Source organism: Mus pahari, chromosome 12 (genome assembly GCF_900095145.1).
Source record: "Mus pahari chromosome 12, PAHARI_EIJ_v1.1, whole genome shotgun sequence".
Lineage (NCBI taxonomy): Eukaryota > Metazoa > Chordata > Mammalia > Rodentia > Muridae > Mus > Mus pahari.
In genome coordinates, this window is record NC_034601.1 from 80,042,562 (window position 1) to 80,065,192 (window position 22,631).

At 36.9% G+C, this 22,631-nt stretch overlaps 3 protein-coding genes across 9 annotated transcripts; all 3 read right to left on the reverse strand.

The window, feature by feature from the left end:
* Positions 1-4,569: 4,569 nt before the first annotated feature.
* Positions 4,570-5,259, reverse strand: LOC110330120 (keratin-associated protein 16-3-like). 3 transcript variants are annotated; one of them, XM_021210077.1, is made up of 2 exons: positions 5,139-5,259; positions 4,570-4,928 (listed from the first exon to the last, which is right to left on the reverse strand). In XM_021210077.1, the coding sequence occupies exons 1-2, from the start codon at positions 5,251-5,253 to the stop codon at positions 4,783-4,785; spliced, it is 261 nt and encodes an 86-aa protein (XP_021065736.1). In that variant the 5' UTR covers positions 5,254-5,259; the 3' UTR covers positions 4,570-4,782. The 3 variants fall into 3 exon arrangements, with proteins under 3 accessions (XP_021065736.1, XP_021065737.1, XP_021065735.1); XM_021210078.1 differs by having other exon boundaries at positions 4,783-4,916; positions 5,211-5,253; XM_021210076.1 differs by having other exon boundaries at positions 4,783-4,955; positions 5,157-5,253.
* Positions 5,260-8,566: 3,307 nt separating this feature from the next.
* Positions 8,567-10,831, reverse strand: LOC110330126 (keratin-associated protein 16-3-like). Of its 3 annotated transcripts, none has more exons than XM_021210086.1 (2): positions 10,718-10,823; positions 8,567-8,721 (listed from the first exon to the last, which is right to left on the reverse strand). In XM_021210086.1, the coding sequence occupies exons 1-2, from the start codon at positions 10,821-10,823 to the stop codon at positions 8,567-8,569; spliced, it is 261 nt and encodes an 86-aa protein (XP_021065745.1). The 3 variants fall into 3 exon arrangements, with proteins under 3 accessions (XP_021065745.1, XP_021065744.1, XP_021065742.1); XM_021210085.1 differs by having other exon boundaries at positions 10,664-10,823; XM_021210083.1 differs by lacking the exon at positions 8,567-8,721 and having other exon boundaries at positions 10,218-10,831.
* Positions 10,832-14,595: 3,764 nt separating this feature from the next.
* LOC110330082 (keratin-associated protein 19-4) lies at positions 14,596-22,091 on the reverse strand. 3 transcript variants are annotated; one of them, XM_021210029.1, is made up of 2 exons: positions 22,001-22,091; positions 14,596-14,687 (listed from the first exon to the last, which is right to left on the reverse strand). In XM_021210029.1, the coding sequence occupies exons 1-2, from the start codon at positions 22,089-22,091 to the stop codon at positions 14,596-14,598; spliced, it is 183 nt and encodes a 60-aa protein (XP_021065688.1). The 3 variants fall into 3 exon arrangements, with proteins under 3 accessions (XP_021065688.1, XP_029400708.1, XP_021065687.1); XM_029544848.1 differs by lacking the exon at positions 14,596-14,687 and adding an exon at positions 21,795-21,859 and having other exon boundaries at positions 21,965-22,091; XM_021210028.1 differs by lacking the exon at positions 14,596-14,687 and having other exon boundaries at positions 21,795-22,091.
* Positions 22,092-22,631: the final 540 nt, after the last annotated feature.

Genomic DNA, 22,631 nt, shown 5'->3' on the forward strand with positions numbered 1-22,631 from the left:
GGGGAAGCAAGCCAGTAAAGAACANCCCTCCATGGCNTCTGCATCAGCTCCTGCTNCCTGACCTGCTTGAGTTCCAGTCCTGACTTCTTCAGTGATGAACAGGAGTGTGGAAGTGTAAGTCGAATAAACCCTTTCCTCCCCAACTTGCTTCTTGGTAATGATGTTTGTGCAGGAATAGAAACCCTGACTATGACAATGCCCTAGTACATGGGAATGCCAGGGCCAGGAAGCAGGAGTGGGTGGGGGGGGTGGGGAGCAGGGCAGGGGGAGGGTATAGGAGACTTTTGGGATAGCATTTGAAATGTAAATGAAAAAAATCTAATAAAAAAAAGATATTTAAAGATGGAAAAATGAACCTGAAGCAGAAACATTTAAAGGTGTATACAAAAAAGAAATGTAAACAAATAAATGATTAATTAAAAAAATAGGAATAGCAACAAAATGATTTTATGGTTGAGGGTCAGTGCCACCTATGGAACTCCATTAGAAAGGTTGAGAACCTCTGCAGTAGATAGAAATAAAGCATTGCTTTACCACAACAGAGCTATTGTAATGAGCACAATCTGCAAATATATTTCAGGTTTCAGGCTCCCGCTTTTTAGCAATATGATCAACAATGCAAGGATAGCATTCGAAATCTTCTTCAAAAAGCCGCGGTATTAGACGCAGCAATTACTTTGGTACAAGTCAATTTTAATAGCATTTTGACAGTTTTGAACGGTAATAAACTAAAAAGGAATCCTTAAGATAAGGCCTGCATTTAAACCAAATGTAGATGTGAGACAAGGTCATGTTTAGTCAATACAATCCCTGTCTGCAGAAAATTATGGTGAGCAATCACATGTTATATGTTCTAAATGATAAATAAACATCCACCATTTAAAAAATGTTTCGACAGGGTAATCTCTACCCATAATAGCACCCCTTAGAGAGCAAATGTAAATGTGTGTTTACATGTCATTAAATTTTAGAGTGAGCAATAAAGATTGAAAACTCAAGGATATAAATCATGTAGAATGGTAATCACAACCATTAGTACACAGGGAACATTCCAGAGCCCTGCTTAAGGTGTACACTGTGGAATAACTCTGTTCAGGGTATTTAGAATATCTGAGGATTAGATTTTAAAACTACAGTAATTAATTATAGTATATGCAAACAAGATTTACTGGAAAGTCTTTGTATTTATTCTTCCAGGGTTGACAATACTCAGACACAAAATTATCTCTGCTTCCCATTTAATTATTATGCAAAATTCAGAAGGCATGTAAATAAGTGACTCAGACCTTCACTTTTGAATTAATTCCTTCCTTCTCCTAAATTTAAATGAGGAAAATTTCCTTCCCTCCATTTCTTTCTTCCCAACTAAATATTCTTGTATTTTTTCAGTAATTGTTTTGGTTATCCACACAAGTTCAATTAAGATGCAATCATAATTAATGTGAAAGCTTTTCCTGTCTTTCCCTCCCTTCCTTTTATCTTCCTAATGTCTTTCCTTTCATGTTTCTTTCATTTTATCTTCCTTCCCTCTTGCTTAGCTTTCTTTCTTTCTTTTTTTTCCCATTGTGTGATTTGAAACAAAATCAACATGCAAATAAAAGAAAATAATTATTCCATGAAGATTTATTCAGCCATTCTCCTCTTTTAAGTGAATTGAAGTGTACAAAGATCTCTGGCATCAGTGGTGAGTGGTCCAACTTGAATTAGCTGGAGTCACACATGTCAGGCCATGATTATTAGAATGGGAGTAGAATGAAAGTCCCTGGTCATTTCATATGTTGGCTAAGAAACTTGGAGGGAGAACCAGTCCAGAGTCACTGTTGATGTCCTGGGTGATGAACTAAGACTGGTAGATTGAATAACAAGCATCAAGCCAATTTGTTCTGCATGGCCTGAAGGAATTTCTGAGCAGAAAATTTCTGGGAAGAAGGAGTCAGGATCCACAGTCTTAGTTGAGTAATAGAACTAGAGTTGTCAAACCTGAGACATTCCTGTTGGTAGAGAATCCTAGGTGCCATTAACTAACATTTCACTTTGCTTCATCGTCCACAGTGGAGAATGTCTATAGAACATTAAGGGTCATTTAACAAATGGAAAACAGATCAGAAATGCTCTCCTCAAAACATACATACGTACGTACATACATACACACACACACACACACACACACACACACACACACACACACACACACAACCACACACACATTCATCAATTCTTCGTCAAAAACTATGCCATTTGGTTTCTTGTATCATGATGGTTGCAAAGAGATTATCTTTTTAAGGGGCCAGTGAGATCAGGCTGTGTCCAGACTTAAGTGAATGCGTATTGTATGCCAGCTTCTTATATTGCCCCTTAGGAAAAGGCTACTGTGAAAGCATCTCTGATTTAAAGGTAGAGAACAGTTGTACACCTGGATGGGCACTTGGAATACATGTGCAGTTCCTCATGCAGCAGAGCTGGACCACTTGTTCACAGGAGTAGAGAGAATGTCGTCTTATTAATTTGTTGTTACAAATTGAGACTATAGCAGCATGTGTGTTTGTTAATACCATATCAAAGAAAAGCAGACATAAGCACATATTGAACATATCAAACCAAGGCAAAAGTATAATTACCTCACCTGAACACCAAAAAATGATATACCTAGGATCATAAAGGCTTTGATCCAAGGGACCTGTCACCTGACCACCTGGTATGAGTATCAGAGACCAGCAGGCAGAGAATTTATAACTGTCTCTGACCTTCAACCTAGTTTGGTCCCTAAATGGCTTAACTACCTGCTGTCAGCCTGTTTGTCTATAGAGAGCTTCCATCTTGCCTTTTATAAATGTTTTTGGTTTGGTTGTTTTTTTGGTCTTGTTTTGTTTTAATTTGGGTTGTTTTGTTTTCTTTCTTGTTTGGGTTCTTGTTTGTTTGTTTTTGGTGTGGACCTGGCCTTTTCCTCTCCCCTCTGTAGCTGACATCAATCCTGCAGTTCATTTCTAAATAAGCTAAGCTCATGGCAGCATGGCTGCTGCCTGAGCACTTTCCCTGACCCTGATTTGATCCCTTATCCTATCAATACAATTTGTATTTCCATTTCCACCAACCTATTTCTTAAACATCCAGCTTTCTCTTTCATCAGCCACTTGCAACACATAAATGGTGTGTGTGTGTGTGTGTGTGTGTGTGTATGCATGTATGCATGCATGCATGCGTGCATGTGTTTTGATTCACATGCTCATGTGTATGCTGTATGTGTATATATGATGTGTGGTTTTTTAGTAAATATTAGTAATTATTGTTGGAGTAAAAATGCATGTGTTCACAGGGCTGGAGAGATGGCTCAGTGTCAAAGAGTTCATACTGGTTTTGCTGGGGACACAAATTCAGTTTCTAGCTCCCAGGTTAGGCAGCACACAGCTACCCATAATTCCCTAATTCCCACTCTAGAACAATCAGATCTCTTTGGTCTCTGTGGGTGAATTTACTCATTCGCATTTACCCACAGGAAGACAAATAAATACACATTCTCATACACCACACACACACAATTAAAATGATAATAAATCTTACAAATAAAAAATCTCTTTTTCACTCTGACAGGATATCAGGGAAGGGCAGTATTGTCTGGCAAATTTGTGCTATGGAATCTCTATCATCTTGTGAATTTACTGTGATGTAAGACATTTTGGCAATGCTTTTGTTTCTGACATAGCATGATCACCACAGACATGGTATCTCTTAGTAGGTGCCAAGGAAAGACTTACCTAGGTCTATCCTTCCTTAAGACAAAGCTCGGAAGTAGACAATGTTGTGATTGGCTAGAACAGTATTACCAGAACAAGATGCAGCCAATAGCAATGTCCCCCTGCACAATAAAAAAAGGTGCCTTTTTTAGTGACTGCACAATTAAAAGGCATTTGAGAAAGTTCATATCTTCAGTGAGCAAATAGAAACAAATTATTTCTGTCCATTCTTTGTAGATATCTGAAATGTTTTAAGCTGGTGTAGAGAAATGAGTTAGAATCATTTTCATCAAGCTATAGTGTACAGTCAGATATCAGAACTTCCTGTCTTAGTTCCAGAGACACCATGAAAAAGGCAACTCCTATAAAGGACAACATTTCATTGGGGCTGGCTTGTACTCTCAGAGGTTCCACGGTGGGAAGCATGACAGTGTGCAGGCAGACACGGTAGAAGAGCCAAGATTCTACATCTTGGTCCAAAGGCAGCCAGAAAGGGACTCCCTTCCATACTGGAAGGAGCTTGAATATTGGGAGTCCACAATGCACACCTACGCAGAGACACACTTCCTCTGATAAGGCCATACCTATTGCAACATGGCTACACATCCTAATAGTGCCAATCCCCATGGTCCAAGCTTATTGAAACACTTGAGGCGATAGAGGCCAAACCTATTCAAACCAACATACCTCCTCACAAAATTCTTCATACTAGTGGCAAAATAAGATTCTAAAGTAGTGATAGAAACTTCAAGTATTTAGTAGATAATAACAAAGCATACTGTCTCTAAGGTATCACCAGAAAGATAGTGTGGCAATAGTAACTTAAAAATAACAGGAAGAGCAAATTTAAATTTTATTCATATTAAATATGCATTTTGGTAATGGGTAGTAGAGGTTAAAGATATGAAATGTTCACAGAAGCTGTTTAAAAATTCCTAAATTGTATACATTGATGTCAGAGAATATGAAATTCATGTCTCTAGGATAAGAGTGAAAAACAGGAACACAAATATTTCCTAGTTCATGTATGCTTCTAATTTCGACAATTCACTCAGTAGAAGTTGGAGAACCCATATCCTCCACAGCATGAAGGGCGGTGGCAGCCATATCCATAGCCTCCATTGCCAGAGCCATATCCATAGCCTCCATAGCCAGAGCCATATCCATAGCCTCCATAGCCAGAGCCATATCCATAGCCTCCATAGCCATTGCCAAATCCGAAGCCTCCGAAGCCTCCACAGCCAGAGCCTCCATTGCCAGAGCCATATCCATAGCCTCCATTGCCAGAGCCATATCCATAGCCTCCATAGCCATTGCCATATCCGAAGCCTCCGAAGCCTCCAGAGCCAGAGCCTCCATAGCCAGAGCCATATCCAAAGCCTCCATAGCCAGAGCCATATCCATAGCTTCCATAGCCAGAGCCACAGCTCAGTCTGCGGATGCTGTTACATCCACAGCCCAGGCCTGCAAGGCCACCATAGCCATAGCCCAGGCCTCCATAGTAGCTGCTGGAGTAGCTCATGATTTTAGGAGTAGTCGCTTTTTCTTGTGTTTGAGGAGAGATTGTGAGTGTGAGCATCAGCACCTACAGCTAAGCTTATATACTCTGGGCCATGGATGTGGAGAAACATGTGCCCCTCCTTTGTGTCATTCTATGAATAGCAATTATCTGAGACAACACTTTCATCTACTGTCATTTGACCAACATCTGTTAAGGATGTTTAAGATTTATTTGGCTACTTAGTGAGTTTGTCTCAGAACTTAATGCTTTAACCTTATTAGGAGTCATTGTATCTTTCAAGTACAAAAGATAATAGACCATAAGAGAATTACTTATTATTAGACAATACCAAACACACTAAGGATTCTTGAATGTAAATTAAAATTCTTCTAAGAGCATTTTGTTGAAGGCACTGCTATAGTTTGAATCCACAAAATTTTGGAAAGTTGCCCAGGTCAAGATTGAAATGTATCAGGGTTTCCAAAGAGTCATGTATTTTGTACCATGCAAGGCAAGGACAAGCAAGAATTTATCACTTGATTTCTAGAAGTGTAAGATTTTGAGTAAGTATGATTGCTGTCTTTCTTTTTGGATTCACACTCAATTATTTAATATTTATTTTTGTTTAACAACGTGCCTCAATTGAGCTACAAGTTGAGAGAGAGAGAGAATCACAGTGATAGAAAATTCCATTCACTTCTTAGCAGAACTCTTTCTAGCTCCCTTATCTTGCCCCCATGGAGTCCAGCATCAGGCCTCCCATGTTTATTTCTAGTGGTCTGATTCTTTCAAGTCTCATCNCAAAGATCACCTAACTTCAGTTGCCACTGTTTCTTCTACCAAAGTGAAGGGAGGAAGAGCTACAATGGCTGAGGCTCTAACTCACCCTCTCAGGTCTGCACTGTTTCTCCATGCTCATTCTACAGCATGGACGCTCACCCCTTTCTCTGCTCTTCCATTGGTTTAGTTGCTTTCAGGTAATTTTGAGATAATATTTCCTATGATCCTTTCTAAAGAAGTTATTTAGTTATTATAACTAATATGTTATTTAATAATTATTAACTAATAATAATTAATTTAATACTTACATAACTCACTCAAATAATAACTAATAGTTATTCAGTAATTAAAACATGCAGTATTATATAAAATACTATGAACACTTAACAAGAATTTTACAATTCAAGAAGAACTCAAATTCAATAAATGTAAGGCACCATCAGAAAGCTGAGTAGACAATATGGTAGATACTCTTTAGGAACACTGTATAATTGGTTTTAGTCTCCCTGTGGCTCATCCCAAGGAGGTGGCAATGGGTAAGGCTGACTTTGAATTTGACTGACCCTTACCCACATGCAGTTACATCTTGAAAGCTGAGTTTCATATAACTCATTTTGTGACTATAATCACCCTGTTCAGTTTTTCTTGGGATTTATGATAATTTTAAAACAACATGGTTTCTAAGATACTAATATTCCATCTATAATTATAAAGGGACACATTCTTTATGTTAATGGGTTTTTTCTTAACCTTACCCAGTGCTAAAGCTGAGCAGTAAATTGNCACTCAACAACTCATATGAATGGAGTATATTAATATGTTTTATTAATGTACAGGTCATCCAGAGAATAACTGGGGCAGCTTGTGTGATACTCTAAGAAGTACTTCAAGTGGGACATGGACTCCTGCTCNGTTTATGTGTATGTGAATGCAGCACTAAAGCTACAGAAGCCTACCTCTTGAGTGTCTGCGGAACTCTAGCTGTGTTCATTCAGTTTCAGTTGAAGGCAGGCCCAGCTTTTTGAAACTGTAGCAGACTCTATCAACTCTTACTTTTGCTCTCATGAACCACATACTTGACTTACAAACCCCTCCCTTAATTCTCAAAATCTTTTGAAAATGTTTATGGTTTGGTATCTGGCCAACTGAAAGAATGATTTAGATCTATAAACAAATCACAGCTAAGAATTTCAGGTTATTGTTCTGATTCTCTCTGAGTGGGTAACTTGTTAAATGCATTCTTTAAAATATTTAGACTTAATATCATCTTGTATGTGGAACTAATATGCGACAAAAAATGAAAAACCCTTCAGTAATTTGATGCATGGTAAATGCAGCTTCATGGAAGAAGATGCACAGCTGTGCAAAGTTTGTCTCCATTAAAACAAGAAAAAACACTTGAAAACAAAACACAGCAAAACCATTATCTTCTTATGAGCACACAATAAGAAATACTGTTTTGCAAAATGTGTCGAAAACCTCACATTTTTCTGTCCATTCATTGGATCCAAGGAAAAATTTTGCTTTTATTACTTGTTTAGAAGTATCATCTCATGGCTTACACGAGTCTTNATTTTATGGATTGAGAGGTGAAAATGATCTCATTATTTATGGGAGCATTAAATTTTTAAAAGTGAAAAACAAGTCCAATCAACACAGAAACTGATGAATAAATCAAATTGGCATAGTATTGACTAAACAAAACTTTCAACAGTAGTAGTAATTTACTTCTCTCCTTTATAGCCTTATGATAACTATTTATGAAAGGTATTATCTAAGTCTGAAAGAAAATGCCTCCAGGGACATCCTGTGACAATGGATCTGGCTACAGCACCCAGCCATCAACAGTGTGGCTGAGTATCATTTCACTGTGTCAGCCCAGAGTCCTAGTGTCTCTCAACCTCTAGCAGTTTTAACTGAAAGTGCAGGACATACTAAATTTTCACTGAGAGTTGGTATTTAACATTGTTTATTGGTTAAGTTCCAAGTAGATAATTTGTCAATTGGTTGGGTCAGGTTTCAGTTTCAAAAAAATGTGTTTATTAAAGAAGGAATGATAACACAGGTACTGATCTGGCAAAATTTACTAAACTTATTAGATAAAGTATAAAACTTTAATACTTGAATTCAGCATTGCTGGACAAGTCATGGAAATTATATTTCTAGCTTCTTAATCTTTCAATACTACTCCTCCCTCATCCAGCAGCTTTTGATTTTGCAATTTGTATTTATATATATATTTGTGTGTGTATGCATTTGTGTATTTATTTACATGCAAATATTCCTGTAGGTGTTTTGTTGTACTTGACTGAAATCAATATTTTTACACATACACATAAAAAAATAATAAAATAATCACATTTCAATCTCTTAATGAACAATTTATTGGAAATTGAACATAAACCAACTCTTAGTGCCCAAGCTTAGGATGCAGAGTCTTCAAAATTGTAGAAATTGACATGTTCAGTTGGCTTAGCACCATCAAGGCTTCTTGGCTAGCATTTCTCAGAACAACTAGTGAAGGTATCAAATGCTGAGTTGCTAGAACAGGATTTCAGTAGAAGCTGGAGAACCTGTATCCTCCACAGCATGAAGGGCGGTGGCAGCCATATCCATAGCCTCTGAAGCCAGAGCCATATCCGGAGCCTCTGAAGGCAGAGCCATATCCATGGCCTCCATAGCCAGAGCCATATCCGAAGCCTCCGAAGCCTCCAGAGCCAGAGCCAGAGCCAAANGTTTATGTGTATGTGAATGCAGCACTAAAGCTACAGAAGCCTACCTCTTGAGTGTCTGCGGAACTCTAGCTGTGTTCATTCAGTTTCAGTTGAAGGCAGGCCCAGCTTTTTGAAACTGTAGCAGACTCTATCAACTCTTACTTTTGCTCTCATGAACCACATACTTGACTTACAAACCCCTCCCTTAATTCTCAAAATCTTTTGAAAATGTTTATGGTTTGGTATCTGGCCAACTGAAAGAATGATTTAGATCTATAAACAAATCACAGCTAAGAATTTCAGGTTATTGTTCTGATTCTCTCTGAGTGGGTAACTTGTTAAATGCATTCTTTAAAATATTTAGACTTAATATCACCTTGTATGTGGAACTAATATGCAACAAAAAATAAAAAACCCTTCAGTAATTTGATGCATGGTAAATGCAGCTTCATGGAAGAAGATGCACAGCTGTGCAAAGTTTATATCTCCATTAAAAACAAGAAAAAGCACTAGAAAACAAAACACAGCAAAACCATTATCTTCTTATGAGCACACAATAAGAAATACTGTTTTGCAAAATGTGTCGAAAACCTCACATTTTTCTGTCCATTCATTGGATCCAAGGAAAAATTTTGCTTTTATTACTTGTTTAGAAGTATCATCTCATGGCTTACACGAGTCTTNATTTTATGGATTGAGAGGTGAAAATGATCTCATTATTTATGGGAGCATTAAATTTTTAAAAGTGAAAAACAAGTCCAATCAACACAGAAACTGATGAATAAATCAAATTGGCATAGTATTGACTAAACAAAACTTTCAACAGTAGTAGTAATTTACTTCTCTCCTTTATAGCCTTATGATAACTATTTATGAAAGGTATTATCTAAGTCTGAAAGAAAATGCCTCCAGGGACATCCTGTGACAATGGATCTGGCTACAGCACCCAGCCATCAACAGTGTGGCTGAGTATCATTTCACTGTGTCAGCCCAGAGTCCTAGTGTCTCTCAACCTCTAGCAGTTTTAACTGAAAGTGCAGGACATACTAAATTTTCACTGAGAGTTGGTATTTAACATTGTTTATTGGTTAAGTTCCAAGTAGATAATTTGTCAATTGGTTGGGTCAGGTTTCAGTTTCAAAAAAATGTGTTTATTAAAGAAGGAATGATAACACAGGTACTGATCTGGCAAAATTTACTAAACTTATTAGATAAAGTATAAAACTTTAATACTTGAATTCAGCATTGCTGGACAAGTCATGGAAATTATATTTCTAGCTTCTTANTCTTTCAATACTACTCCTCCCTCATCCAGCAGCTTTTGATTTTGCAATTTGTATTTATATATATATTTGTGTGTGTATGCATTTGTGTATTTATTTACATGCAAATATTCCTGTAGGTGTTTTGTTGTACTTGACTGAAATCAATATTTTTACACATACACATAAAAAAATAATAAAATAATGACACTTCAATCTCTTATTGAACCATTTATTGGAAATTGAACATAAACCAATTCTTAGTGCCCAAGCTTAGGATGCAGAAACATTTTATAAATGGAGTCTTCAAAATTGTAGAAATTGACATGTTCAGTTGGCTTAGCACCATCGAGGGTTCTTGACTAGCATTTCTCAGAACAACTAGTGAAGGTGTCAAATGCTGAGTTACTAGAACAGGATTTCAGTAGAAGCTGGAGAACCTGTATCCTCCACAGTATGAAGGGTGGTGGCAGCCATATCCATAGCCTCTGAAGCCAGAGCCATATCCAAAGCCTCCATTGCCAGAGCCATATCCGAAGCCTCCATAGCCAGAGCCACATCCGAAGCCTCTGAAGCCTCCAGAGCCAGAGCCAGAGCCAAAGCCTCCATAGCCAGAGCCATATCCGAAGCCTCTATTGCCAGAGCCATATCCGAAGCCTCCGAAGCCTCCATAGCCAGAGCCAGAGCCAAAGCCTCCATAGCCAGAGCCATATCCATAGCTTCCATAGCCAGAGCCACAGCTCAGTCTGCGGATGCTGTTACATCCACAGCCCAGGCCTGCAAGGCCACCATAGCCATAGCCCAGGCCTCCATAGTAGCCACTGGAGTAGCTCATGATTTTAGGAGTGGTCGTTTTTTCTTGTGTTTGAGGAGAGATTCTGAGTGTGAGCATCAGCACTTACAGCGAAGCTTATATACTCTGGGCCATGGATGTGGAGAAACATGTGCCCCTCCTTTGTGTCATTCTACGAATAGCAATTATCTGAGACAACACTTTCATCTACTGTCATTTGACCAACATCTGTTAAGGATGTTTAAGATTTATTTGGCTACTTAGTGAGTTTGTCTCAAAACTTAATACTTTAACCTTATTAGAAGGAGTCATTGTATCTTTCAAGTACAAAGATAATAGACCATAAGAGAATTACTTATTATTAGACAATACCAAACACACTAAGGATTCTTGAATGTAAATTAAAGTTTTTCTAAGAGCATTTTGTTGAAGGCACTGCTATAGTTTGAATCCACAAAGGTCAAGATTGAAATGTATCAGTGTTTCCAAAGAGTCATGTATTTTATACCATGAAAGGCAAGGGCAAGCCTGGAATTTTTTACCTTTTTTCTAGAAGTGTAATATTTTGAGTAAGTATCATTACCATCTTTCTTTTGGGATTCATACTCAATTATTTTATATTTATTTTTGTTTAACAACATGCCTCAATTGAGCTACAAGTGGAGAGAGAGACAATCACACTGATAGAAAATCCACTTCACTTCTTGGCAGGACTCTCTCTAGCTCCTTCATCTTACACCCTTCGGGAGTCAGGCATCAGGGCTCCTACAGATGACATCTGCACCCACTCTTTTTAGCTTGTTTCTTTTTTTATCAGTTTGTTACTAGTGGTCTGACTCTTTCCAGTCTCATCTCAAAGATCACCTGACTTCAATTTGCCACTGTTTCTTCCACTAGTGAAGGGAGGAAGAGCTTCAATGGATGAGGCTCTAACTCACCCTCTCAGGTCTGCACTGTTTCTCCATGCTCAGTATACAGCAGGGACGCTCACCCCTTTCTCTGTTTGTGCTCCTCCATTGGTTTAGTTGCTTTCAGGTAATTTTGAGATAATACTTCCTAATATACCAACCAAACCTTTTTAAACAGTTATTTAATTATTATAACTAAATTATTTAGTACTTACTAATAGTAACTTAATTTAGTAGTTACTAACTCAAATAATAACTAAGAGGTATTCAGTACTTAAAACATTTTGTATCCCATAAAATCATTTGAACATTTAATAAAAATTTTACAACTCAAGAAGAATTTAAATTGAATCAATGTAAAGCCAATCAGGAAGGGTGGTAGATAAGATGATCAATACCCATTAGGAGCATTGTATATTTGGTTTTAGCCTCCCTGTGACTTATCCCAATGAGGTGGCAATACCCAAGGCTGGCTTGGAAACTGACTAAACCTTACACAAATGTAGCCTTTCTTGAAAGCTGAGTCTCATATAACTTATTTTATGACTGTAATTAAGTTTATTTTTTTCTTGGGATTTCTGATAACTTTTGAATGGCATTGTTTTTAAAACAGAAATATTCCATCTATAATTAAGGGACACATTCTTTGTTCTAAAGGGTTTGGTTCTTTTGACCTTACTTAGTGTTAAAACTGAGGAATTAGTTGTCACTCAACAAATTGTATGAATAGGGTATATTAATGTGTTATATTAAGATATGGATCATCCAGAGAATAACTTGGACAGCTTATCTGACACTTTAAGACAATTTCAAGCCTGACAAGAACTCCCGCTCTGTTTCTGAGCATTTTAATATAGCAATAAAGTTATATAAGCCTTCTTCCTGAGTGTCTGTGGAACTCTAGCACATCTCATTCAATTTTCACCTGAAGGCAGGCCCAGTATTTTGAAACTATAGCAGATATTGTCAACCCTTCCCTCTCTCATGAGCCACATACTTACAAATCCTTCCCTCAATTCTCAAAATGTTTTAAATATGTTTATGGTGTGTGACAGACCAACTGGAAATATTGTTTAGATGTATAAGCAAATCACAGCTAAGAATTTCAGGTTATTGTTCTGATACTCTCTGAGTGTATAACTTATTAAGCAAGTGCATTTTAAAAAATATTTTGAGACTTAAGATCGTCTTGTATGTAGAAATAATATGGGATAAAAATGAAAAACCCTTCAGTAGTTTGATGAATGGTAAATTCATCTTCATGGAAGAAGATGCACAGCTGTGCAAAGTTTATGTCTCCATAAAAAAACAAGAAAAAGCACTTGAAAACAAAACACAACAAAACCATTATTTTCCTATGAGCACACAATAAGAAATACTTTTTGCATTATGTGTTGAGGATCCCATATTTTCCCATCCATTCATTGGATCCAAAGAAAAATTATGCTTTTATTACTTGTTTAGAAAAACTCATGGCTTATATGAGTTTTTATTTATTTTATGGATAGAAGGGTGAAAATAGTCTTAATATTTATGGGAGTGTTAAACTTTTAAAAGTATAAAACATGTCCTATCAACATAGAAATTGATCAATAAGTCTTAAAGAAAACAAATACAGAAGTGGATGCTCACAGTTATCCATTGGATAGAGCACAGTGTCCCCAGTGAAGGAGCCAGAGAAATACCCAGGGAGCTGAAGGGAACTCAAGCCCCATAGGAGGAACATCAATATGAACTAACCAGTACCCCCAGAGCTCCTTGGAACTATACCACCAATCAAAGAAAACACATGGTGGAACTTGTGGCTCTAGCTATATATGTAGCAGAGGATAGCCTGGTCAGTCATCAATGGGAGGAGAGGCCCTTGGTCCTGGGAAGACTCAATGCCCCAGTATAGGGGAATGCCAGGGCCAGGAATGGGAGTGGGTATGTTGGGGAGCAGGGAGAGGGGGAAAGGGGTTAGGGGATTTTTGGAGGGGAATCTAGGAAAGAGGATAACATTTGAAATGTAAATAAAGAAAATATCTAATAAAAAAACAAATTGGTATAGTATTAACTAAATTAAAAGTTTCAACTGTAGTAATAATTTACTTTTCTCCTTTATAGCCTGGTGATAACTACACATAAAAGGTATTCTCTAAGTCAGAAAGAAAATACCTCCTTAGAAATCCTGTGAAACTAGATCTGGCTACACCACCCAGCCATCTACAGTGTGGCTGATTGTCATTTCACTCTGTCAGACCAGAGTTCTGAGGCATCTAAACCACTAGCAGTTTTAACTGAAAGTGCAGGAAAGAGTGAAATTTCACGGAGAATTGGGGCTTAATATTTCTCATTGGTTAGTTAAATTCCAACTTGTCAATTGTTTGGGTCAGTTCGCAGTTTCAACAAAATGAGTTTACTAGAGAAGTAAATGTTAACAACACAGGTCCTGACCTGGCAACATTTCTAAACTTACTAGATGAAGTATAAAGTTTTAACACTTGTATTCAGCATGTGCTGGCCAAATCATGGAAATCATATTTCTTCCTCTTTCAATACTGCTCCTCCCTCCCTCAGCCTGTTCTTGCTCTCTCTATATATATATCTGTCTGTATATATGTGTGTTTATGTATTTATTTACTTGCATATTTTCTTGTATGTGTTTTGTTGTACTTGACACATATCAATATTTTTACATAAACACCTGAAAATAACAAAAATCACATTTCAATCTCTTATTGAATCATTTATTATCAATTGAACGTAAACCCATTCTTAGTGCCCCAGAAACATTTTATAAATGGAGTCTTCAAAATTGTAGAAATTGACGTGTTCAGTTGGCTTAGCACCACCAAAGCTTCTTGGCTAGGATTTCTCAGAACAACTAGTGAAGGTGTCAAATGCTGAGTTACTAGAACAGGATTTCAGTAGAAGCTGGAGAACCTGTATCCTCCACAGCATGAAGGGCGGTGGCAGCCATATCCATAGCCTCTGAAGCCAGAGCCATATCCGGAGCCTCTGAAGGCAGAGCCATATCCATGGCCTCCATAGCCAGAGCCATATCCGAAGCCTCCGAAGCCTCCAAAGCCTCCGAAGCCAGAGCCATAGCCAAAGCCTCCATAGCCAGAGCCACAGCCCAGTCTGCGGATGCTGTTGCATCCACAGCCCAGGCCTCCAAAGCTGCCATAGCCGTAGCCCAGGCCTCCATAGTAGCCACTGTTGCACATGGTTTCAGGAGTGGTAGGTTTGAGCTGTTGTACAAGGTAAGATTCTTAATGTGAGTGTCTACACATTGTAGGGGGAGGCTTATATACTCAGTGCCGAACATGTGATCAAACCCGTGAGCACTCTTTTCTTCCATTCCAAGTTATTCATTTACTAGAGACACCTCATTAGTCTGTTTGCTAACACAAAGAGATGCATATAACTCATTAAAAATTTTCACCTTTCTTCTCTGCCTCTTAGAATACATTATGTCCTTTTTATGGGAAAATGACAAAGACTTCAAAGTTGGATAATTTAAATTCCTATAGTAGAATTCATTTGGGGGCTTATCATATTGTTCATATTAGACAGCCTCTTTTCTCTATTTTCTCATTTATATCATTTGGCTAATTTGTAGCATCCAGTATTCATCTAAATTTTAATAAGTGATTTTATTTGAAATATTTAGATGTTTTGTAATATCCAAATATGTTTTTGGGATTGGCAAAAGAAAGACTGTTCTATTTCAAATGAAGATAGTGTGTTTACATGAGTGATATATATATATATATATACACATATATATATGTATATATATAATTTATATCATCATATTAAACACTTTTTGCTTATCATAATATTAAAATTTAGTCTAGAAATCAAAAGATTATCAAGATGCTAAATTCATTTTACAATCATCCTAAATAGTTTTTCATATATTTTCTTTACACCATTATTCATTTTAGACATTTTATTTCTCCAGACTAGACTCTTCCTATGTATTTCCTCAGATTCTCAAGATACATCCTGCCTGACTTTCTTTCTGTCCCTCTTCTTCCTTATATTCCACGCAACAATTATGTACCAAGCCAGTAACAACTGGATATTTAGTAATTTCTCTATTTGTTTTGTATAACAGACTTTCATATTTTTATCCACATACTTAATAGTACCACAAACTTTTCCCCTGACATAATGTTTTCTGCTCTTCCTGCCTTACCCACATTATTCTGTCTCACAATCATCCAATAAATTACTGATTTGTAAATGTGTGAATATTTTGAGAAGTGTTTCTATACTTTTGAGATCGTGTTTCCTGGCCAGGATGCTTTAAATTTCTTATGACTTACAACCTCTGAATAGTAATTACAGTGTTTTACACATGGGGGTGCAAAGAAGAATGTGAGGGGAGCCAGTCACTTTTCTCAGATTTCCCAATATTAATCTTAAAGAAAGGAAATCAGCCCAAGCTTAATCCTCACTGGAATGTAGATGCATCATAGACTTTGAGCTTTAATCACTATTTCACGATATGTGACATTAACTATATACCAGAGGACATACTTGTTTTATCTTTTTTTGATATTTGGATAAAGCATTCATGATAATATATTTTCTCAACTAGATTAATCAGTTCTTCCGAAGGAAAAAACCATCCTGTTGGGTAAAGGGGAAAACTTGAATTCTGTTTCTAACAAATTGGAAGAAGTCTTCCAAGCAAAATTTTATTCAAAATGTTGTACATCTTTCAAAGGGATATTTAAATTTATATTTTCTTTTCAGGTAAATTAATTTTCCACTTTATCCAAGTTGGTTTTACTCTTCAATCTGAAAAAAAGAAAAATGTGGACAGAAAATATAATCGCCTTCTCAATGAGTCATTTCAAACCCCAGTCATACAGTAAGTCCATTAAAAAGTTAAGGAATCTCATTATGGATGAGGCAAGTGTCACAGGTGTGTGCATACGACTAAAGAGTCATTCCTGTTCTTCTTTTGATGTTCATAGTGACATGTGTTCCTACTAAGGTAGACCCTACAATGAAAACGAACTCAACTATGGTATACCCTGGATTCATGTTTATAATTTCAAAGAAGTGGCAAGTCACATGTTATATATCTAGCCCCTTTGTATACATATCCCCAGTTGTACATACATTCATGCTTAAGGATAAATAGTAAAAGATCATAAAATATATACATCAGAATAGCAAAGCTGAATATAGTGATTCGTGTTGGTAACACCTGCTCTTAGGAATCACAGACAGTCTTGCATAGTGCAGACTTCCTTGTGAATTAAGGCATGTTTTTATCTTAAACCCCAGAGACTTCACAGAAAGGTGAATTTTGGTTGAGCTATGCACAATGGTAAACACACAAGCAGAATAGGTCATTTTAGTGATGTTAGAGGAGAAGAGTCAATGTGTTATCGATAATAAAATTGTAGAAACCAGTCTTATTGACATATAATCATAAGCATAGAAACAAACAATAGCAAGCTCTGAATAACAGTTCAGAAGTGACCTAAAAGACAGACATTTGGGTTGAAAATGCTTTCCTACAGTGAAGTTTAGAAGGAAGAAAGTCTTATCATCAAACAGAATGAAATATGACAATCAGCCAACTGAACAAGTGCACCTGAAAGATGTTGAATTAAGTATGAACGAACCTCATATGAAAAATTGCCCTGCTTAATTGGTAACTTAAAGATCAATGATACATTTAATTGTCAAATAAGGAAGTGCAAAGGAGTGGCGTGAGTTTGCAGAATTCAATTTTTTTCTTGCAAAGCTACTTTACTTTCCCAGTATGCTTAATGATATGGTTTAATTGAAAATATTCTATTGATCTCATAATTAATGGACCAAGCTTACTGAACGTATGTAAACTGAGAGTGAGTTGAGAAATATCTCTAAGTATAACAAAATATTTAACATATGAAAATATAGTTATGCTGCCAGCCTCTTGTTGACTTGAATATAAGTATTACCTAGTGAAAAAATAGAAAAGTATCACTTATTGATCTTTGTGACACATTTAATTCATCCCAAACTATTATTTGGAGCAATCTATAACTGTTGGTATGTTTCCGGGCTTCATAATGGAATTGTTGAGATTCATCAGCATGCATACACAATTAAATTTATGAACAGAAATAATAGTTTCCTTACTAATCATACTGATATATTAGAAGATTAAGAAATAAATCTATTACAAACAAAATGAAAGAATTCTGGCATTATGATGACATGGGTGAGATGAGCTAAATATTGTATGGCATAGTCAATTTTTGTGCACAGCTAACACTATCAGTGATTTAGTTGCAGAATGAGTGAAGTCATCTTTACAGAGTCCTCTTGTTATTGCTCTTACTATTACATATTATGGTTCTTAATATTTCATATTATTGAATGTGAAAACAATCTAATAGAGACCAGAGATTCCACATCCTAGGCATAACGGGTGGAGACATGCATCCACAGCCTTTGTAGCCAGACTCATCATCAGAGTTATCACAATCACTGCTACATCCCAGACTGCAAGGGGCTCCACATCCGCAACCATAGCAACAGCTCTAGACTCTGAAGCCTCCATGGCTGCAGGCTAGCCTGGATGGGAGTTGCTATGCTTGTTCATGGTGCCTAGAGTGGTGAGTTAGACTGGTCAGAGCAATGAGATCAAATAGTTATCATTCATAATAATAAAACAATCATATAACTCTATGTACCATACTTGACAAAATCCTAACAAAATGAAGACGGCGTCCAACTCAGCACAGTCTGAGAGCTTGTTCATGGCACTCCTGAAAAGAAACCCATTGCCTTTAAGGCCAGAGAGTTCTAGTTCTGCCTCAAAATCTGGACCCAATGAGCCCAAAACAGAGCTGTTCATAGACAAACAAATGACAGAGGTGTAGTACTCAGCTGGATTTAAATATCACTTGATACCTAGGTTTGTTTGAGTTATTTTGCTTTGCTTATTTTTATTTTTTATCAAAATTTTATTAGACATTTTCTTCATTTACATTTCAAATGTTATACCCTCCCCCCCGCCCTGCTCCCCTACCCACCCACTCTCACTTCCTGGCCCTGGCATTCCCCTGTACTGGGGCATATAATGTTGCTTTGCTTATTATCAAATGAAAAAAGGTGATTAAATCCAATTTATTATAGCCTTCCAAAGTGGGAGGAGACATTTGAAAGCTCTGAGAGAATCAGTCCTCCTGCTGTGAGCCCCAGCTGCGAACTTCCCAGGAGGAAGTTGAAATGGACACATCAGTTTTTCATCTCCTTTTCTTATTATTTTAGAGCATTGAGCCTCATAACCTTAAGCTTTATCTTAATCATTTTTGGAAAATAAAACTATTTTTATGTTAACATGATATAATCTTTTAAGCATGAGAGACATTTCCTAATGATAATTAAGAGATCTATTTTGCAAGCAGTCTCACAAACTATTCAAAATTTAACTGTTTTATAATGATTTCTTTTCATCTATATTAGTTATCCAAGGTATTCTCATAAAATAGTGATTACAGTCCCCTCCCCTTTAACAGTCTTCCGAGTAACCTCACTTCCTTATGAGTTGTTCTCAGTGCCAATCACTTTTCATTCAAGACTTAATTTTTCATATAAATCCATGTTAGTATATAGTGACAGGTAGCTACTTTCACCATAATGATTTTTATTTTCCTTCTACTTGCCTATTATATGTTTATTTACAACTTAATAGCTCACTGGTGGCTTATAAGATAATATTTATTAGAATCTCAAACGTTGAGAATGTTCTGTTACAAATGACTATAAAATTCAACAACCTTTTACTCTGGAGATGTTTTGAAAATCTCCAAAAATAACCATGTTGTAAAAAGGTAGAATAGAAGAGATAATATTTGAGATGAAAATGATTTTCAGCCATTCTTTTGTTTTGTTTTGTTTTGTTTTGTTTTTGTTTGTTTGTTTAACACAGGGTTTCTCTGTGTAGCCCTGCCTGTCCTGGAACTCACTCTGTAGACCAGGCTGGCCTCAATCTCAGAAATTAACCTGCCTCTGCCTCCCAAGTGCTGAGATTAAAGGCATGCGCCACCACGCCTGGCTATTTTCAGCCATTCTTAAGATATTGTTCATATGCAACTAGAGACAGTTGCATATGTAGCAGAGGATTGCCTAGTCAGCCATCAATGGGAAGAGAGGCCCTTGGTATTGGGTAGATCACATGCCCCAGTACAGGGGAATGCCAGGGCCAGGAACCAGGAGTGGGTGGGTTGGGGAGCAGGGTGGGGGAGGGAAGAGGGGGCTTTGAGGATAGCATTTGAAATGTAAATAAAGAAAATATCTAATAATTTAAAAATGCCTTTAAAAAAAAAAAGAAAGGGGGAAAACGTTGTAAAAGAGAGGGTTGTAAAGAACAGAATGGAAACCTGTGTAACCATGAGAATAAATTAGGGATGGGGCTACAAAATTCCTTGAACTCTTGTTTCAGAATCAACAGATGTAATAAAAAATAGTCTGTGGGAATGAGGAACAAGTGAATAGTAATCAAGGGTTAGGTGACATTGAATGAGGAAGGTGGGGGAGGAAAAACCAGTGAAACGACAGTGAGTTCAGGTTCTCAAATGAGTAAATAATTGTGCGTGTGCAGTGTACTTTACAGGTATTCCATAATGGATCACTATAAAACTCTAAATAAAATCAAAGGGTTAAAAAAATAGATACTGTTCATGTGTATAGATACTTAAGGTTGCTATAAGGTTTACCTAATCTTTACTCTCAGATGGACCCATGTTCAAGTTTAAACTGAAGTAACCTCTGCTCTATGTCTTTAAACTTAGATATAATTTCATGATCTTTGATTTGAACACTGTTATCTGTGTACAATACCAGACTATTTTAAAATTTAAGTTAGAGAATATGTGATGTTTTTGACCATTGTTATCTATAGCTGTCAGTTAAATGTGATCTCTGGCTTCCATATGGCCTCTCACTGCGTATGTGTGTGTGCAAGCATATACACATACATTCATACACATGCACAAAAACACACTCAGGAATTCATAATAATATTAAATATTACTGTATTTCTGTTTCTTTTCTTTTAATTGCTAATTCTGAATGCAAAACAACATATAGCAATATGAATATTTTATACTTATTAATTTATACAGAAGCCACAAACCTACAAATAAAACAAGTGGGTTTTAGAATGTCACATTTTACTTACTTGGATTTATTAAATATTGACCTGCTTACAGTCTGATAAACTATTGTAATATGTTATCCATAAGATAACCATATCTGTTCCCTAGAGTATGAGATATTCTAAATCCTTCCATTTGCTCCTGCAGAGATCCACAGAAGCAATAAATCAATATTAAATAGCATAATAACTCTGCATTATACTGTTTAAAATAGAACATTCTTGCTTATTATTATGGGTAATCCCTATCAACATTATGGATAAGTAGTATTAATAACTTAAAAATTAGTATCTGTTGTTACTATCTGTCAAACAGTATGATTCTTTAATCAAGTCATTGGAATATCATTGCACTGATGGAGTACAATAAAATAATAATGCACTTTGAAAACTTGGGCTCAAAGGAGCTCACCCTGGCTGGATGAAGAAGGAATCTACACCCTTGATTAATATGCAAGTCTAACAGCATTACTTACTACTCATTTGTATTCATACTGAACTGAACTACATTAATTAAAACAAAAATTACTAGATGCAAAGATGTTTAGAATATGAATATGAAAAGTGAGTGAAATCTTGCAGATTTATATATCTTGATTGGATGAATTGGTGGACAAATCTATTTTGAAATAGAATGGCTAATTTGAAAATGCTTGATAAACAAAACATAAGACAAGAGCCAGAGAGAGCACTTTCATGAGTCAGTAAGTCAATAAACACAACATATGTTAATTTCCAGTAGAATAATTTATTGCCAACTCAACCAGAATATTCTATACTTTTTACCATAGGGAGTGTCTATAAGCATGTTTAGGTGATAAGCCCTCTTAAAAACTTGAACTCTTTAGGTGTTCTTGGCTTAGTCCACAGTAATATAGATTCAATATTTGATTGATTTGGTTCATCTTCTTATGATCTCAAGTGTTGCTTTACCAATTCAGCCTTTCAGTAGAAGGTGGAGAATCCATATCCCCCATAGGAAAGTGGGCGCCTGTAGCCATAGCCGAAGCCTCCATAGCCAGAGCCATATCCAAAGCCTCCATAGCCAGATCCATATCCAAAGCCTCCAGAGCCAGAGCCAGAGCCAGAGCCAGAGCCAGAGCCATAGCCATAGCCACCAAAGCCACAGCCGTAGCCCAGTCTGCGGAAACTGCCACAGCCACAGCCATAGCCATAGCCCAGGTCCCCAAAGCCTCCAGAGCCATAGCCCAGGCCTCCGTAGTAGCTGTTGTAGTAACTCATGGTGTCTGAGGTGGTGAGCTTGGTATGCTGTTCAAGGAAAGATCTTGAGCACAAATGTCCTCACGGGAGGTGCACTTATATACCCCTAGAAGAACATGTGGTGTGTACTATGCCTTCCCTCTTCTTGCATCATTTGACTTTAATTAAAGTTACTTAAAAATACTCCTTACTACACTGTCCACTGGCAAGGAGAGCCTCCTTTACATTCATTAAACTATTGAATGTGCTTAGCTGCCAAATTAGCACAGCCCTTAAAATTCCTCTCATCACTTAATGAGATGGAGTTGCTGCATCTTCAAAGTCTGGATAGACCCAACCCCCTAATAGAACTCATGCCCGGCATGTTAGAATGATCACATCTAACAATGTCTTGTTCAAAATTACATCTATTCATGTCTGTTTTTTTCTTAGATGCTTAACTTACAAATTAAATCAAAGCACTATGCTCAGTTTTGAGCCCTGCATTCTTCCTTACCCACTGAAAGTATTTTATCCCTCAGACTCTAATGTAAATTAATGATCTGTTTGGGGGGAATCGGT